Consider the following 14,193-nt stretch of genomic DNA (forward strand, 5'->3'; position numbering starts at 1 on the left):
TTGATTTAGCCTCGCGATATCATGTATTATGAGACCTGGCAACTCTCAATCACGCTGAATACAGCATACTACAGATTTTCTTGATTCCACATTCTGTTAATATTCATCAGGTGTCGTGTATCTTTATCGTGCGTTCTTGCGCCCGTCTAATAGTAAGCCAGATCTTCCGAGCCAATGGACGAACTTCAAGAATCAGACACCTGCAGTCCCACAATATTTCTACCGAGTGTCTGATGAGAATTCTCATTCTAAGTTCCACGAAAATTTGGGGTTTGTGGCTAGTATACCTCATGCTACCTACGACCCCGAGCATTGGAATCCCCGGCTTGAGTTAGAACGGCACATGGATTGGACAAATAAACATCCGACACCCTTTACATCTGTGACGGCCTCCTGCGAAAAGGCCCTCGAATTTGCTAAGCAGAGGGTGGAAAAGAAGAGGCGTACTATTACGATTGCGAAGATCGATGGGTCGCGACTCGAAACAGCAATCCACCGGATGTGCGATCCTGTTCAACAAACAGGCGCAGATATAAAACATGAAGCAATGAACAACCACGAATAATTGTGTGTTCGCCGCATTCCAGCGAACGCCGTCATTCAGCGTCTTACACTTGGTGATGAACAGCAATGAAAAATTGGTTGGTGTAGCTGAGTCCGATATTATAGTTCAGTTTTAGATCATGCTCATTGTGTTCCAGCTCTCAAGCTTCTACAACCCATACCGGACGGTGGCATAATTCCGTTACGTAGAAGATGTCCTAGGCTTGTTTCTGTATTTCTGTGCAGACTTCACACTACTTATGATCTCGGCGTATCAAGATGCTTACCTCCGTAATTGCAAGTTGAATAGTAACTAGTAAGGACCAGTATTTAATGCATCGATGCAGTCTAGCTCATCGTGATGATGGTCACTCCTAAACCCATGTTCAGTTTAGACCGCGACACTGCAGTATACCGTCTGCTGTCAAAGACCCAATATCGTCTCTCTGTGCAGGGGAGTGACTTGGAAATTATATTGCCAATGAAACTAATAATGTTACAATTCATGGCGACAGCGAGGCTCTCATTGGTCTTATGAAATATTTAAGATCAACTTGAAGTGACTCATACTCTAAGAGTTGACCTCAAACCCACTCTTCACCTTCGCTGACGGCCGGCGACCACCGTGACTTTCCTCAAGCAGTTAACTATTTTCTCAAGGCAGTTAACAACTTTCTACAACTTTTCCAGTTAGATACTGATAGGCTCTGCGAAGTTCGAACATCAATCTTTCTTCTTTCAAGTCTATTAAGGCCCAACTTCATGAATTGGGCTGCACCCTATTGGCGGGCCGCTCAGCCACTCATATTCTTACATTATGAAAACACAACTCTAGATAATCCTGCTATCATCGAATGAGATTACCGATATGTCATAACCTCCGATACATATTAGTTCTGTCAATCTGTCAATTGCACTTGACTATGTCCCTCATGCGAGTCCGTAGCCGATCCAGTACAAAATGTAAGTTGCGCCTTTACACTTCGTCCATACTAACAATATTTACATCCTGTAGGCTTGTCATTTAAATTAGACATACAAATTGCATTCCTCCTTCCTCGTCCCATCAACACCCCAGGGACACTTGCACAAAGGCACCGTCCATGCAAACTCAACCGAGATTACTGTGACTTTCGAACAACTCTCCGTCACTGAAGCCGCGTGTAGGGAGAGACTATCCCACATGCGGCTGTCCGAATGCGCTATTCGGCGGCTTTGATAAAGATTTCTCCCTGGATTGGGTTAGTATTGATGTGATGGGGCAGAGCACTCTGCTACACAGTGAAAACTGCAACTGAACTGCTGTCTATCAACTGTGTTATGCATCCACAACGCAGTGCGAAGGTATTTGGCCATCGCTTAGTATTCAAAGTGCATCGACTGACTCAGAACATCGCATCCAAGGTAATTGTTCCGTTAGCCATTTCACGAGTGCTGCAGTATGCAACTCAGCACACTTGAACTCCCTGAGTCATGCTGGTAGAAATCAGTCAGTAAAACAATATCAAAAATGTAAACAGAATGATGTTCATCGTCCGAGATAAAGCACCAATAGCCTCTCTTAGTGAGTATTGTAAATCACGCATGATATTCACGCGGGAAATCTCTGCAACGAGCATCGCGTTTTGTACCATGGATTCTCCAACATTAAGGATATCTGGTTCTAAGTGTGCGCAAAGGGTCTGCAAGGAAGTGTCAGATGAGCTTTCAGCTCATTGAGAAAGGGTATAATTAAACGCGCCTAATACCCTGAAGCAAGTCAAACTGCCTTCTAATGATGTGCTTCCTTTGCAATCTGAGCACCGTACGGGTTTTTAGGATCCTTGGCGTACGTCTCCGCTGTAACACCCATTCATGCGAGGTCAAAATGAAAAAAAAAGCATATAACGTACAACGAACACCCATCTCCTGCATCTTTGAGACAAGGTAAAAGGTGACTGCGCTTGCTGCTAGGAAGGGCGCCATGGGCCTCAATACCTGTTAACACAACTGGTCAGCCGAAGATCACTTGTAGCACGAGAAATGAAACATGCAGGAGTGGACCACTTGCGAAGACCGAGAAATGCCATGATGATCTAGCACAGGGTCAATTGAAGTAGGACGCAAATTAGTCGAAACTCACTGGTTATAAGGCTGGAGTGAACTGGAAGAACAGGAGCGAACGACCTGCTGAACAGGACGAAACCGGGAACAGACATATAACGTGCATTCGGAAGGTGCTTCTCACGCCTTTATACAGCCCCCACCAAATATTACACTATCAATACAAGTGGATACGTCCAAAGTAACGCTCGAGCCCACTGTCAGTCGCGTCGTTTAGGTCATCATGGCAGCAGAGGCGCCATGCTACACAGTTGTATTTGAAGATACTACAGAGAGCCCATCCACACAGGAGCTTAGGGCGTCTCTTGAGAAAGGAACTGATGAAGACAGACTGGACACGTTACGCAGGATTATTGTGTCGACGATTAATGGGAACCCTCAGGTATGCTCCTTGGTCTTTCCTATAGACCGCATGATGCTGATGCAACGATGATGGCCTAGCCCACGCTCTTGATGCCAATCATACAATATATTATGCCCTCCAGAAATAAGCAACTCAAAAAGCTGCTTCACTTCTACTGGGAGGTGTGTCCCAAGTATGACGAGAACGGGAAGCTTAAGCAGGAGATGATTCTCGTTGTGTACGTGTATCTATCATCCTCCTATCGCACATACGCTCACCCAACCTAGCAATGCCATCCGAAACGACTTGGTAAGACTAATTCCCGCACTCTTGACGTTCTGTTCTTCACGTCCCTACAGCAACACCCTAACGAATATATCCGTGGCGCTACCCTACGTTTCCTTCAAAAGATATCCAAAGATGCTGAACTCCTTGAACCCCTCATCCCCATCTGCCGCAGCTGTCTCGAGCACCGTCATTCCTACGTCCGCAAGAACGCCGTATTTGCCGTGTACACTATCTACCGCGAATACGAACACCTCATCCCAGATGCGCCCGAGCTCATGCAGACTTTCATCGCCGCGGAGTCTGACGCGACGTGCAAGCGCAACGCATTCGTGTTCCTTGCGCATTGCGCGATGCCTAAAGCTGTGGAGTGGTTGATTAGCGTGTATGATCAGCTGACGAGTCTGGACGAGCTCTTGCAAATGAGCATCATAGAAGTCATCAGGTTGGATTGTAAGAACGACACAACGCATCGAGTAAGTTCTCTTCACTCGGACTATCTTGTTTATCCTCACATTTGTCGCCTTGCAGCCGCGATATATCAGATGCATGTTTGAATTGTTGAATTCATCATCACATGCAGTAAAGTATGAAGCTGCTACAACGCTCACCACACTCACGCAGAATCCTGCTGCTGTGAAAGGTATGTTTACGATCAGATTCTTTGCGCTTGTCTGCTCACTTTTATGATTAGCGGCTGCCTCATGCTTTGTTAATCTGGTCATTAAAGAATCCGACAACAACGTTAAGCTGATCGTCCTGGATCGCCTGGATACCCTACGCTCCAAGCATGGTCACATTCTGGATGGACTGACAATGGACATCTTGCAGGTCTTGTCGAGGTACGAACAGTGACCGATCAATATATAAAAATTGCTGCTGAATCCTATCATATCAGCGCCGATATGGAGGTCCGAAGGAAAGCTATGAGTATCGTACTCAGCATGACCTCGAATCGGAACGTCGAGGAAGTTGTTCTCTTCCTCAAGAAGCAGCTACAGCAGACACAGGAGCGCGAGTTCGAGAAGGTGAGTCTCGCAGTCCTGCACTCTATCGTGGACTAATCTTGGGATAGGCCCCGGAGTACAGACAACTTCTAATCCAATCGATCCACGTGTTAGCAGTCAAGTTTTCTGAGGTGGCTGCAAGTGTCGTTCATGCACTCATGGAATTCCTTGGGGATTCGAATAACCCTTCTGCGCTGGACGTCGTGGCCTTCGTTCGGTTTGTTCTCACCTCCTAGTCCACTGCACCTTATTTCATTAACGCACCCACAGCGAAGTAGTGGAGAAGTTCCCGCACCTCCGGCAGTCTATATGTGAGAAGCTCACTCAAACTCTGACAGAGATAAAATCCGGTAAAGCCTTCCGCGGCGTCCTCTGGATCCTGGGAGAGTACGTCGAAGGTTTGTCAGACATCCAGGCCACATTCCAGGACATCCGCAAAGTGCTTGGCGAGATCCCTATTCTTGCGAGCGAGCAGCGGTTACTGGACGAGGCTGGCGGAGAGGAGGACAGGAAGGAGGATAAGAAGGTCGAGGGAAGCGGGCGGCCAAAGGTGCTTGCTGATGGGACATATGCGACGGAGACGGCGTACACCAGCACTACCTCAGCGAGATTAGAGGCTGTTAAGACTGCGTCCAAGCCGCCATTGAGAGGTGAGTGGCGTGCTCGTTCATTTCGTTCGGAACTCCTAAGGACGTGATGTTAGCCCTCATATTGGGAGGCGACTTTTTCACGGGTTCGGTACTCGCCTCGGCGTTGACGAAGCTCGTGTTGCGGTTCGATGACCTTACAAACTGATCGGCCAAAGGCCAATGCTCTTCGTGCCGAGGTACGTACTACAGTTAATGTTTCTGTAGCATTCACTGACGCCCACCCAGTCCATGTTGATCATGACGTCTATTATCCGCGTCGGCCAGTCGAAGTTTGTCACAGTACCGATCGACGAGGATTCCAACGAGCGCATTCTTAATTGCATACAAACCCTAAGCGAGCTTCAGGAAAAGTCCATTGTCCACGATATCTTCTTGAAGGACACGAAAGCGGCATACTCCAAGATGCTCGTCGCTCAAGAAGTGCGTGCCTAGTCTACTTCAAGCTGTGATGTTACTGATGATCGGACAGAAAAAGGCAGCGGAAAAGAAAGAGTCAGAAGGCACGAAGGAACATGTCGTGCAAGTCGATGACTTGCTTACTTTCAGGCAGTTCTCGAAAAAATCGGCGGATGATCCAATCGATGTAGGCTTTTGTCAACGGTTGATTATACGCCACTCATTTTTATCAGTACGTGGAGGACTTAGGCAAGGCAACAGGGACTGCTGAAGTCCGGGAAGACTTCATATCCAACCTCAGTCGCATATCCCAGCTTACAGGTATGTCTTGTAGTGCCGCCGTTATTTCGAATTTCAGTGCTCATCATTTCTAGGGTTTTCGGATCCTATATATGCGGAAGCATACGTCAAGATGCATGGATTCGATATCATGCTTGGTGTGTATACTTTTCTTGATGGGTTATCTTATTGGCGAAACTCATTAACGGTACTCAGATGTGCTCCTGGTCAACCAGACGTCTAATACACTGCAGAATCTTTGTCTTGACTTTGCAACGCTTGGTGACCTCAAACTGGTCGAACGACCTGCTGTATATACCATAGCGCCACACGGTTTCCAGAGTATCAAGGCTACAATCAAGGTAACGATCAAAGACACTCCGCCGCTCATGTATGTTAACTGTAGACCGTAGGTTTCGTCAACAGAGACTGGCGTCATATTTGGCAGCATCCTATGGGACGGTCCTGCCCTCGCTGAATGCTGTGTTATCTTGAACGACATTCACATCGACATCATGGACTACATTAAACCTGCGTACTGTAGCGAGACACAGGTACGTCTTTAATGCCTGTTGTGGCTGGCCAAATACTCACTCAATACCCTCAAGTTCCGAAGTATGTGGACAGAGTTTGAGTGGGAGAACAGGGTTAACGTGTCGACGAACATGACGTATGTCTCCCAGGGTTCTCTTGTCCAGTCCCTAACTAACGTACTCGCGTAGCGACCCTCGCGACTACCTGAAGCACGTCATGAAGTCTACGAACATGTCTTGTCTCACGCCAGAAGGAGCCATGTCGGGCGATTGTGATTTCCTATCTGCCAACATGTATGCTCGAAGTTTGTTCGGTGCGGTTCTTTCTATAAGTTGTGTCAGCACCGGTCTTATTTTGTGATGACACAGGCGAGGATGCTTTAGCCAATCTTAGCATCGAGAAGACGGAGGCTGGGATTGTAGGCCACGTTCGTATTCGGAGCAAAACGCAGGGCATTGCTTTATCGCTGGGTGATCGTATCACAATGTGTGAGTTTATAATGTGTTTGAAGGAAGCGTCATGATGATTGATGGTTGTGTATGTATAGCTCAAAAGGATAGCAAGCCATTGATATAGAACGCATAGACATCGATCGGGTTGCTGAACTGTACACATAGTCTTCGTGCATCATGTTGTACTTGGGGAGGAGACACGTGAATGTTTGATGCAACGCTAATACGCAGTGATCGATCTTTACATCAATGGGTACTCAAGCCTGCAAGTACGGTTCCCTACATCGCCAAACCCCTCAGTAACCTCGACAGCGTGAAATCATTCGAAGCGTTTATAGATACCCTTCTTTACCTTCATCTCCATTCACCTGTACCTTGGCATCTATCTTGAAAGTCCTGGTCTCCGCTCGCTGAAAGAGTGCGAACGGGATTGGAATCCAGAAGCGCATGCACCACCCGACATTACCATCCCCGTCCTTGGTAGAACACCATAGGACCTCTCCGAGTCAATATGAATTCCTCGGGACAAATCGGGTGTAGGTGTATCATTTACTGTAGCGTATCGTAGCGCCATCATAAAACGTCCTGAACGAGATTTGGCTCTGAGACTTGTAGGGACCATTTATTGCCACTGTACTGCACACGAGATGAATGAGAGTGACGGCCGGAACAAGCAAGGGGTCGAAATCATGTGTGGAGGTACATGCAATCAAGAGTTGAGCTGGGAAGAGGTAGAACGCGCTACACATTTGGAAAGCACTGAGCACGGGTACAACTAGTATCTGAGTTGACTCACTGGTCGGGCTCATCCCATGTCGTGACATGGCGCTCGTTGCAGCCGACTTTCATGGAAAGATTTTCCAATGGTAAGGGATACTTTTTAGGTGCATTCTTGACCGTAGTCTGTAAGCCAGGCTCTAGGTTTCCAAGGTTGTCGGAATCGCGAATGGATAATGCGAAAAGTAATGTTTGAACTATGGCTGTTTCCGCAGCGTCCTCCTCCATTTTGGAAGACACTAAACGTTGCAGTTTACGAACGGATGATTTCCTTGAAGGTGTCTTGGTTGAAGATGCTATGGGGTTGTCGTCTGCATGCTGAGAAGGGACGGTTTTGCGAGGAACAGGACACTCGGGCGTGTCTAAAAGTCGACGAACAGATCGGAGAGCATAGAGTGTATCATCAATCGACGAGGATGACGATTTCCTATTGCGAGTAGGCGGGCCCTCCAAGTTGTCGCCTAATGCAAAAAGGCTTACTAGATCTGAACTTGTTGGAATGCTCGCAAAATCTTCCTTCCCTGACCGTCTGAGGGCGCGCTTCATGCACTGGCACGGACCACCACCAGTCACTGTGAAGTAATTAGCAGCTGTGTCAACGGAGTTGGTTGAAGCTGACACCTCCAGCGCAAGATCTGAATCGAGGATCAGTAGCAGGGGACATTCAGCGCACCAAAGTCGCAAGTCGGGGTGGGATAACCCACAAGAACACGTATTGAGCCCATGCTTATATGAGGATTTTCGTTGTGTAAAATCGCTTGGACTTGACTAGTAGTAACATGAGGCCAACACGTGAAGTTGCATGCTGTGGGGCCTAAAGCCTAGGCAAGCCGCGATGCCAGTGGACGTAATTCACCTCATATATTCTACCATACTGTCATTCTTCACCAAGCACGTTCGCATGATACGGTGGGACCACCCGGAGGGGCTGTGATGACGGAGAGGTTTGACTATACAGAACAACCTAGGCCGCCTGCCGACTTTTTTGGCGGTTCAGCCTGGGTAGTCCTGTAGAGGAGAGGGGGTTGGATATGTCAGTTCGATGGCAAAGAAATTTGTGTCAAGTTCAAACTTCCTGTTTTACTGAGGTGCAGGATGACGTTAGCGCGACACATGTGGACGCGTCACCTCAGGTAGCACTTCCTGATGAACAATTGCCTATTCTAAGGGCACATTTGTAACCTGGTATTGGTTACACCCAGGTTATGGCTAGCCAAAAGAGCACAATCTGGGCATTTCTGAACATGTCAAAAATGCGCAGAACAGGGGGGGTCCAATTTGGGCATTTCTGAACATGTCAAAAATGCGCAGAACAGGGGAGGTCGGATCTGGGCATTTCTCAACATGTCAAAAATGCGCAGAACAGGAGAGGTCCCAACTAGGCATTTCTCATTTTGACATGTTCAGAACTGCCCAGATTGGACCCCCCCTGTTCTGCGCATTTTTGACATGTTGAGAAATGCCCAGATCCGACCTCCCCTGTTCTGCGCATTTTTGACATGTTCAGAAATGCCCAAATTGGACCCCCCCTGTTCTGCGCATTTTTGACATGTTCAGAAATGCCCAGATTGGACCCTATCAGCAGGACTATTCTCCGGATCCTGCATTTGTATGTTCTAACTTTGGTTATGGGCGTTTCACGATGTTCCGAGGGTCGGCATAGGGTCGAACTTTTCGCCTGTTTCGGTCACCGAACAGATCTTTTCTGTCGATGTGGGCGTCTGGGACTCCCGCTGTGTATGGACACAATGCATACGTGTATGCATGCGTCGATGTGGGCGTCTAGGACTCCCGCTGTGTATGGACACAATACATACGTGTATGCATGTGCCGATGTGGGCGTCTAGGACTCCCACGATGCACAGGCGCATCCCACCTTACACTTCCGTAACACTTCACATATCACCCATACACACCCCTCCCATGACGTTGGCCTTCCAGGACTCCCACTGTGCGAGGGCTCGAAAATATCGGACCTCATCTACATGCGCACACAGTGAGTGGGCGTCCAAGACTCCCACTGTGTTGGGGGATTGAAACATTTACAGCCTATCGTGATGGTGGCCTTCCAAGACTCCCGCTGTGTTGGGGGATTGAAATACATCATACAGCCTATCACTGCAGTGGCCTTCCAGGACTCTCACCATGTGAGGGCTTGCAAACATCGGACCTCATCTGCATGCCCATACAGTGAGTGGGCTTCCAAGACTCCCACTGTGTTGGAGGATTGAAATATATCATACAGCCTATCATTAACAGTGGCCTTCCAGGACTCCCACCGCGTGGGGGCTCAACAATGTCAGACCTCATCTGCATGCACATACAGTGAGCGGGCTTCCAAGACTCCCACTGTGTTGGGGGATTGCAACACGTCGTACAGCCTATCATTATAGTGCCCTTCTAGGACTTATCATACCCAGCGGGTGTCCATGACTCCCACTGTGTGAGGGAATTACTCAAGTGATAGTAGCCATTCAATGTGCGCAGATTTGACACATGAGCAACACTGTCATAACACTGGCCTTCCAAGACTCCCGCTACGTTGGGAGTATTACACAAATCACACTGCCTTGCATCATTCACAGTGAGTGGGCTTCCAGGACTCCCACTGTGTTGGCTCATGAATCGTATCCAACCACCTGTCATCACAGTGGCCTTCCTGGACTCCCATTGTGCATACGATTATCCACCAGCCACCGGTGCATTAATATTGAAAGTGGCAGCTTGCTTCACACTTGCACCATAATAATAATGTACAATTGTGATGGATCCACTATCACTTAACTTACAGCTGATTCCGAAACCATGCGGAATCGCAAAATCAAAACTTGTGCGTCGCATGCAATGACTAGTCTACATCAGATGCATCCAAGGGAAGTGTTTCATGCGAGGCTACCGCTACTCAATCTTACCAATACTGACTCTCGATGGAATCATTGCTTATGATATCATTGAGGGACCAGCATCAGTGAATTGATGAGTCCGTGATATGGTAGCCATGAGAAATATAGGATGATATAATTCTGCTCCTGCTGAATATACCTATATATGGCAAAAAATATGAGTGATCGGTACATAGCCATGGATGTTTGAAAATCCATTTTACCATGAGGAGTTTGTGACAAGATCATGATGTTGTACCGCTGCAGCGATCAATGTGCAGTAGCATCATTTAGTCACACTTGTTGACTCGTACCATATTCCTTCATTTATGTTTTGAACTACCAAGTGATATAAGACTTTATCATGGAAAACACCATTAGCACTTGTAACCTAATGTAGATTCCTATGAGAGTTTCTGACAAGGCCATGTTACAGTGCCCCACTCTTTTTCTCATCATCACTGCGGACTCCTATATGGCTGTACTTCTAACGCTTCCTTTTCACTGTGCTGTTTCCTCATGGTCTCCCTTATCTTTGACTCATACCTTGTTTTCCCATGAACCTTCCTTTCTCAGTAGTCGTTACCCTTTGCCCAGCCTGGTCTGTGCACGATTTCCTTACGTATATAAACCCTAGCTACCACTTGTATTTTCTCTAACTTGAATCTACTCAGTTCTCTTTGATACTCGAACTCTAGCTCCTTGGGAAGGAGGCTAGCCATTGTCCCATTTGAACCTTAGATCCTGCGGGAGTCTAAGTGATCGCTCCTGAGGGAAGCGTTGATTCGATAAGGCTCAGTCCTTGATCGACCCTGACCTTGATTCCTTTATTGGAACGACGCTCTATCCGAGTTCGTAACAGGCCATGACTTTGTGCCATCATGGCCAGCGAGGTATGATAGTGTAATTAGGTACCATTCATTGAGCCATATAATATTCCCTCATTTATATTTGATTTACAAAACTATATAAGTGGGTTCAAATATTGTGTAAATTACAATGTCATCCAAGGTCATGCACATGACCATCACCCTGCTCCACAAGGCCAGAAAATCAGGACCCAAACACTCATTCACAAATGGTGATTTATTTGTATATATATGTGTCCCGTTTCTTTCACAGTAAATGACCAGTTCTTTGGCGCTACTGTGGTGTTCTCAATCAAATTTTTTTGACCATTGTATCAGCCTCTAGGGTTCAAACATTTACAGGTATAGCTAAATTCATTGTCAATGACTGTTTACATCAACAGCCTCAGATTTTACTAATGAATTATTGTGGGTAACCCCAAATCACATGACCAGTACAAGTGGCTGAAATTGATTTGTCATTGTTTGTGCAGGACAGAGCAAGGTGAAAGTCAGCAATGCTAGAGTGCTTGAGCTTACAGGATGCTTAGGTAAGCCATTTGAAAAATTTCATGCAAGTTCCTTTCAATTTTGTTTCACTACTACTACCACCCTCTCGAGCTCAGTGTTTCCTTGTTAAGGTCGTACTCAAAGGATAACTGGATCCAAAGGGCTTTGGCCTCAGCTCATGCGCTGTGCCCCTTACCCGAGTATTGCCCCTTATTTCAGGAAGGCAAGACTAACATGTCCAGAAGGTTGGACAAGTAGCGTAACGGATCCAGATGACTTCCGGATGAGGGATAAGTATTGTAGGGCTAACCTGGATGAGTCCAGGCTAGAAACTAACAGTAATGGACTGTCAGAGACAGAGGCGGATATGGATAGACTATAGGAATCAATCCTAAGTCTCAGAGGGTGACGAGAGTAGAGATACTCAAGTCTGGAGGACAGGAATGAGTAGAACTAAGATGATATTCAAACTGAGGTACTACAGAAAGTTACAGGAGGTTATATACTATAGGTATCTAATGGAATGATCAATCAGCAGAGTCCGAGGCTATGTACAAACCATGTGGATAGTCTATTGGTAAGTAGAACGGATCACAAATCATGAAATGGAAATGAAACATAGGTAGTGGATCAGGGAGCAGGATGGATATACAGATAACCAAAATACCGGAGTTAGGGGGTTACTGAAAGTAGACGAACACTGGTTGTGGATTCAGATGAGTTGTGGACCAGACTGGACAAGTGGACAGATTGAATGACAAGATGTTGGAGGGGGATAAGATGTGGATAGGATCGGAGATAAGATGTGGATATGACATTCCTGGCCTCCCTGGCCTTTCCTTGTGTTCCCTCCCCAGCCTTTCATGGTGCTCCCTCCTTGGCCTTTCCTTGTGGTTCCTCCCTGGCCCTTCCTCATGGTCCCATCCTGGCTGTTCTTTGTGGCCGCTCTGTCATCCATCTTGTGCTATTCCCTCTCCACTATCTTTCCCTGTTTCTTTTTTGTCCTGTAACTACATATGTATTCTAATATATATAAAATTGATTTTCTTCATAAAATGAGTGTTAAGGTTGAGAATTATTTGGTGCTGGTGATAAGATGGCAGGTGGTTGCAGGCAATTTGTCATGTTTGCATTTTTGGTAGTTCTGTGCAACTTACTCCAGATAGTATCATTTTGATAGATATTATATAAATTTTAGGGGTAGACAAAGCTTTGTAAACCTTTATATTTTCGAGTCAATTACCTGATGCTTCGTAGTTGTGAACCTTCCTTCCGTTATGGCATTATTGATTAATCTAGCTCAACTGTCGACTTCTGCCGCACCTTCACTTCAACTGTGAGTTTGAGTGAAATCAGGACCTTTTCTCAATCATAAAATTTTGTAAGAAAATCAGGGAAGCTTCTTTCCTCAATAAGGCCAAACATAACAATGTGATTGTCAATAGCAGAATTATGCTGGTTCTTGTGATTATGTACTATATATCATGATATATGGCCTTGTACTTTCTTCATGAGTTCACTGATGAGTGATGAGCAAGTGATTTACACAATTCTTGTGCAAGCATGTGGCAAGGTTTCATTCATATGACTTGGATCAGAAGTTGACTCATTGTTTGCAGCTGCCTTTAACCAGCCCATATCCAGGGCCATGTAGTGTCTTGGTTTTTGACAATTGCCACATTCACCATAGCAACAAGGTCTATTGTCTCATCGAGGAAGAAGCTCTATGCAGGCTTGTATTTCTGCCTCCATATTCACCTGACTACAATCCTATTGAGCAAGCCTTTCTACTATCAAAGCATATTTATGACAACATTTTGATGACGAGGCTTTAATGAGTATGGTATGAGCACATCAAGCCATCACACCTGATAAGGCAGAAGGTTATTTTCGAGCTTCTGGGTATATTGCCCAGCTATTCTACTGATTCATAGTGCTAGTTCTAAATAAAAGGATCTTCTGCATCTGCATGATTACCCTCTGACTTGAAGGTGAACCCAGGAGGAAAGATAACCCAACTCTTCCTGTTTTTGCAGAAGTAGTAAAGGTTGTAGTGCAGAATTTTGTGCTCTGCTAATGACTTGTCAGCATACACAATGAATTGGGATATAGCTATGCACCTGGCCATGTGACACTGCCTTTCTTCAGCCAAATAATGTCACCTGCACTAAGACCAACTCGAGCAAGATCTTGGTCAGCCATGTCCACAAGTATATCTGGACCTATACCAATGTCACACAGATGTTGCAGCAGGAGCAGTTGCAAAATGACACATTGTATGCAAAGCAGGGTCACGCTTCATGAGATCAAAGGATGGGATATTGGGTGGTACTGTGGTGGTAGCCTCTCCATTGTACTTGATTTTCATACTAAGTATTAATCATTATAATTTGATGTCAATCAGAAACATACCATTGCACAAGCCCAGTCCTTGATCATTGTGCATTGCCCCTTTTAAGAAGCCTCATGATGGGGAGTTGACAAAGAACCAGAAGTCATTTAATTATCACCTCTCTAAGATATTTTTTTTTGAAGGGCCATATTTTAATAAATTGATTTTATTTATTTAGATCCATGGTCATGT

The 14,193-nt window shown here is 46.0% G+C and overlaps 4 protein-coding genes across 4 annotated transcripts; 2 read left to right on the forward strand and 2 right to left on the reverse strand.

The window, feature by feature from the left end:
- Positions 1-9: 9 nt before the first annotated feature.
- On the forward strand, positions 10-888 carry BJ212DRAFT_1326812 (uncharacterized protein; the record flags this gene model as incomplete). The annotated part of the gene is made up of 1 exon (XM_041334619.1): positions 10-888. A coding segment is annotated over exon 1 (216 nt), but the record flags the coding sequence as incomplete, so codon positions are not given.
- Positions 889-2,301: 1,413 nt separating this feature from the next.
- On the reverse strand, positions 2,302-2,694 carry BJ212DRAFT_704347 (ATP synthase j chain-domain-containing protein; the record flags this gene model as incomplete). The annotated part of the gene is made up of 4 exons (XM_041343867.1): positions 2,302-2,382; positions 2,436-2,520; positions 2,594-2,618; positions 2,666-2,694. Coding segments are annotated over 4 exons (207 nt in total), but the record flags the coding sequence as incomplete, so codon positions are not given.
- Positions 2,695-2,869: 175 nt separating this feature from the next.
- BJ212DRAFT_1533827 (adaptin N terminal region-domain-containing protein) lies at positions 2,870-6,896 on the forward strand (the record flags this gene model as incomplete). Its single annotated transcript, XM_041341793.1, has 22 exons — positions 2,870-3,028; positions 3,088-3,227; positions 3,277-3,298; positions 3,349-3,750; positions 3,806-3,917; positions 3,969-4,116; positions 4,173-4,302; positions 4,350-4,498; positions 4,552-4,931; positions 4,985-5,046; positions 5,087-5,107; positions 5,157-5,351; positions 5,411-5,423; positions 5,456-5,514; positions 5,561-5,648; positions 5,702-5,764; positions 5,823-5,968; positions 6,020-6,160; positions 6,215-6,276; positions 6,329-6,453; positions 6,509-6,628; positions 6,688-6,896. The coding sequence occupies 22 exons, from the start codon at positions 2,870-2,872 to the stop codon at positions 6,714-6,716; spliced, it is 2,766 nt and encodes a 921-aa protein (XP_041197870.1). The 3' UTR covers positions 6,717-6,896.
- A 50-nt stretch (positions 6,897-6,946) lies between these two features.
- On the reverse strand, positions 6,947-8,043 carry BJ212DRAFT_704406 (uncharacterized protein). The gene is made up of 2 exons (XM_041343868.1): positions 7,389-8,043; positions 6,947-7,333 (listed from the first exon to the last, which is right to left on the reverse strand). Exons 1-2 carry the CDS (start codon positions 7,913-7,915, stop codon positions 7,138-7,140), a joined length of 723 nt encoding a protein of 240 aa, XP_041197871.1. The 5' UTR covers positions 7,916-8,043; the 3' UTR covers positions 6,947-7,137.
- Between the last annotated feature and the right edge of the window lie 6,150 nt (positions 8,044-14,193).

This window comes from Suillus subaureus (genome assembly GCF_016647635.1).
Source record: "Suillus subaureus strain MN1 chromosome Unknown BJ212scaffold_4, whole genome shotgun sequence".
In the NCBI taxonomy this organism is placed as follows: domain Eukaryota; kingdom Fungi; phylum Basidiomycota; class Agaricomycetes; order Boletales; family Suillaceae; genus Suillus; species Suillus subaureus.